The sequence below is a fragment of the Atta cephalotes genome (assembly GCF_000143395.1).
Source record: "Atta cephalotes unplaced genomic scaffold scaffold00016, whole genome shotgun sequence".
NCBI classification, from domain to species: Eukaryota; Metazoa; Arthropoda; class Insecta; order Hymenoptera; family Formicidae; genus Atta; species Atta cephalotes.
Genome location: NW_012130080.1, coordinates 3,700,617 through 3,705,117, shown reverse-complemented (window position 1 = coordinate 3,705,117; position 4,501 = coordinate 3,700,617). Strand labels below are relative to the sequence as shown.

The 4,501-nt window shown below is 36.5% G+C and overlaps 1 protein-coding gene across 1 annotated transcript; it reads right to left on the bottom strand.

Annotated features, from left to right (window-relative positions):
- Positions 1 to 2,285: 2,285 nt before the first annotated feature.
- Positions 2,286 to 3,758, bottom strand: LOC105618307 (zinc finger protein 423-like). The gene has a single exon (XM_012199848.1). The coding sequence runs from the start codon at positions 3,756 to 3,758 to the stop codon at positions 2,286 to 2,288; it is 1,473 nt and encodes a 490-aa protein (XP_012055238.1).
- Positions 3,759 to 4,501: the final 743 nt, after the last annotated feature.

Sequence of the window (4,501 nt, the reverse complement as noted above, 5' to 3'; positions counted from 1 at the left end):
TATATATATATATATATATATATATATATATAAAAAGTGGACGAATTATATGTAATAAAGCGTATATTTATCATCTGTTAAATATGCAGACTCTTCATTTGGTCGACGTGTGTGCATACTAATTATAAGAAAAAAATGCATTGTAAAATATTGAGAATTATATGAATGATCGATTATATATGTATGTCTATGTGATGTATAATGTAATTGTATAATAATTGTGTGCTCAGCAAATATCTTAATTCTTGTTTTTGTAGAATGGAGATTTTCAATAAGCTTCTTCGTACTTGTTTTTTCTAAAATTGCGTACCGACTCAAATGTCGATCAATAGAGAGAATAAGCGATCGAATGATTCTGATCTATAATTATGAGAATTAATATTCTATTTGCTCTTGATATATAACATTTTAAAAAAAGATATTCATACAAAAGAGAATATTGTTAATGAATATTTATTTTTCAGAATACATAACAGACCTGAAGGTCTTGATATGAAACTATAATAGCGTAGGCCTATGACATTAGACTTGCACACGCCGTAAAACGTTTAAAACATTTCCTGACGCACGAGTGAATTTGAACGACCCGCGTAAATACAACCCTGCGAGGTGTTTCCGAGTGCATTATAAATCGTGTTTAACTTCGTGATCTCGTTACTGTATAAATCGTTGTAAGACGATAATAGTATCGCGCGTCTCACGTGTTGATTAGATCTCTAGGAAATGCCAGATTTCGCGAAACGAAATTAATTAAAATTAATGAAGCTAATTGTAGCAAAATGCTATGATCAGGCTACAGCAGGACTGATAGCTCGGAATATCGCTTTTTTAAATATATTTCAATATAAGAATAATTAAAAGAATGTTACATAAACATACATCATTTGACATGTACGTATATGCGATGAGATTTTAAACCTATAATGTGATCAAGTATGTATATCTTTCAAGCTGTAAGAAACTCATTGCATCTGCGATACAATTTTTTGAATGAATAATTCGCATAAACGCCAAGTGTGATAACGGAATGTATTTACAAATTTAATTTGTATTGACGTTGCTCGGAAAATTCAGGAACACAAAGCAGAAAGTAAAAGATTATAGGTGAAATTTCGATCTTATAAAAATAATACATAATATACATATAATTAATAAAAACGAAAAAGTATAATATATAATATATAATGTTAATAAATTATTTTTTTAATTAAATTTATCATATCGCATGTACATCAAATAATCAATTTAATTAAAAAAAAATTATATTTAAAATCTCAAATGTTGACAGTAGAACATGGAAAAATTCTTTTAGAATTCTCAGGATTCAAACTTTATTCTCATTTGCGGAACAAATCTATCAATAATAACTATGCGTAATATACAAATCTACTTACATAGTAATCATAAATTCTACAAAATGTTCTTTAACATGCTAACAAACACAGTGATGAATGCAAAGTAAATTTATAAAATCGGTTAAGCACCACAATTGTCACAACTTCTCCAAAGCTGCTTTTGCAAAATGAATCAGAATCACAATTGGAATTATCAACAATTGTTTAAATGTGTTCCTAAATTTTCTGACGAGCATACAGAGAATTCAATTACACTACTCCGCATTGATGCACATTAAAAACTGTACACGAGATTATCCAAATGCAAAGCTAATTTGACTGACGAAATATAATATATTCTACTTAAATATATACTTGGTATTTCTCATTGATTAACATTAATATTAGTATAATATTAATATTAGTGTAATATTAATATTTTAGTAATATTAATATTAGTATTAATATTATTAGTTTCTAATTAAATAATTTTAAGTAAAATGCAGTCTTTAGTACATCAGTGCGAAGTAGCTCGAATTCGTTATTAGATTCATCAGAAAATATCTGCTATTTCAATCATTTCACAACTATCCGTTCTGTATCTATTTCTCCTTATCTATTTTCGGATCGCTAATATATGTGTTTAATTATCATCGATATATTTTACTTAACAGATAAAGACAGAAGAATGTGTAACATGTTCTATGTAAAATTAACGTTCTGTGGTATAAATTGATATCAAAATCCTGAAGCAAACGATACATTTTTAAAAATAGCGCAGAGTTACATCTATAAACGGCACTTACAATTGTATCAGTTTTATTTCGTAGTCCGACTTGAGTATCACTATTACGAGAATGTTCGAAATGTTTGATAAAAGCTAACGAACCATTCACAGGTAAAGTTTGTTGCTTTTATTTCCACGATTCAAACTCAAGTAATATTTTGTCTTTATGACGGATCGTAAAGATCGGTTTCCTGTTGCAAAGAATCGATCTCATTGTCATAGTAGCTGTCGGAATCTTTGAAATCAGGAACTACAACAATATCGATAGCGTCCCCCTTCAGTTCGTAAGCATCGTCTTCCATCTCCTCTTCCACTTTTACATTCCCCACGTTGTGGTCCTCGGTGAGATGCGTAAGAAGGGCAGGTAAGGCGTAAAATATTTTGTCACATAAATTGCATTGAAATGTCTTACCATCGACCGCGCGTAAACAATGCATGTAATCTTTCATGGGCTGATAAACTTTTCTATGTAGAGCCATATGCTTCTCATGATCCATGGAGAGAATAAATTCGTAAGAACAGATAGGACACTTCAGGTTGTGTTTTGTCCACATTGTGTGTATCTTCAGTCGATGGAGACTCTCGTAGACCTCGCCGCAAATGGGACACTTGAGGCATATATGATTTTCCAGGGTCTCTGTGTTCTCATACATACCGCTACATTCGTTGCACTGATACGACTTTTGTTTCTTGCAGGTATGCTTGGACCAGTGTTTTTCCAGCTGAGCCAAAAGATCGAATACCAATTCGCAAACCGTACAGACAAACATTCCATGATGATCGCGTTTCAGGCCGCATTCCAATATGCTGATCGAGCACTGATAGTGCTTTTCATAGTTGTCCTTGCGCAACAAGCTCTCATTGCAGGATTCGCATTGGTTTTGATGCTTGGTCAAATGAGCAAATAACATTCCGGGCTCTACGTTCGAATAATTACAAAAATTACACATGTAACTCTCCGCCGTCATATGCAAGTGCGAGAGCAAGTGCCTCTGATACGTATTTGGACTGAAGAACGTCGCGCCGCATGCGGGACACTTCAAATAGGGTCTCTTCTTATCCGTATAATGCAGGGAAAGAGGATTTAATTTCTTTGTCCACTTTTTGTCCCTTTTCATCTTTTCCAGGTTTTCGTATGTGATACATTCGATTTTAGGAATACGTTCGTGCTCCTCGGAAGATGTGCTTTGGCTAGTTTCGTCCTGTGTCGCTTGATCGTTGTTAGCTACGTACTTCCGCAAATATACCATCTTATTGTAACTGTGTTTCCACCTACCATTCTTTTGATTCTTGGAGATTTTATGCATACTCTGTTCAAGTAGTTCCTCCATCCTCACTTCAGCATCCTCGAGAGCCTCTAAGGGAGGCATTAGAATGTAATTGTCCTCATTAGACACAGATGGTTCAATCTTACAGGATACTTCAGAAGGATGCTTCGTAAGATACAACAAATCTAGCGATGTCTCCTGTTCCTGAGGTTCCACTTTGTGTGGAACAGTCTCCACGCTGCTTCGTAATTTTCGTCCACTGCTACTGGCATGCTTACTCTTTCTGTGACCCTTGCTCTTCTTCTCCTCCGTGGTCTTTTTCGTTTTTTTGGGCAGGTTCTCACTCTCGATCTCGTCCAACTTCAGCATCCTGTTAGTCTTCAAATCGCGTCGCCTCATTGACGCTGTATTACACAATCAATGGGACGGGGTACGTGTGTTTACAATTGTCAGACGTCGTGACATAACCTGATACTCGTGTCCTATTAACAGACGCATGTGAGAAAACGTGCGAAAATCTCGCCGATCTTGCGAATACCTGATTCATGTACTTACGTATCGCGATCAGACGCATAGTCGATGACAGCCCTGGTTGTGCTTCACGACGCGCTGTCACATTGCATCCCCCGAGCATTGATTTTTCCGGGATCCGGATTTCTCCGGACGCATGGCCGTCCGCTGTCCTAGGGCGGAGAAGTCGTGTAGAAATACGGCGTACCGATTCTCGTCTTGTAGCTCGTTCAGGAAAATACGTATACGGGAAACCCTGGTGTTTCTCTTCTTCGATAACTGGATGGATCAGCTGTTCTACGAAATGGATGCGAGAGAGAGAGACCGAACGATCTCGTTCGCCATGCCGTAGCGTCGCTTACCGTCCTCGCGTTCTGCTTTCAAGAGAGAAAGGGCTCAATAACGGATAACGGGCCGAGGTAGCTTGCGCCGCGAATCGATGAGAAAGAAAGGAAGGAAGAAAGAAAGGAAGAATATGCTCGATGTGATCTCTTTGCCTTCTCCTTCCCTCGGACAACACACCCAGACCGATAGTGCCCGGATATTCGCCTATTTTGTTTTAAACGAACTTCCTGTTTGTCGGGAAAAGAGGAGGAGGCAAA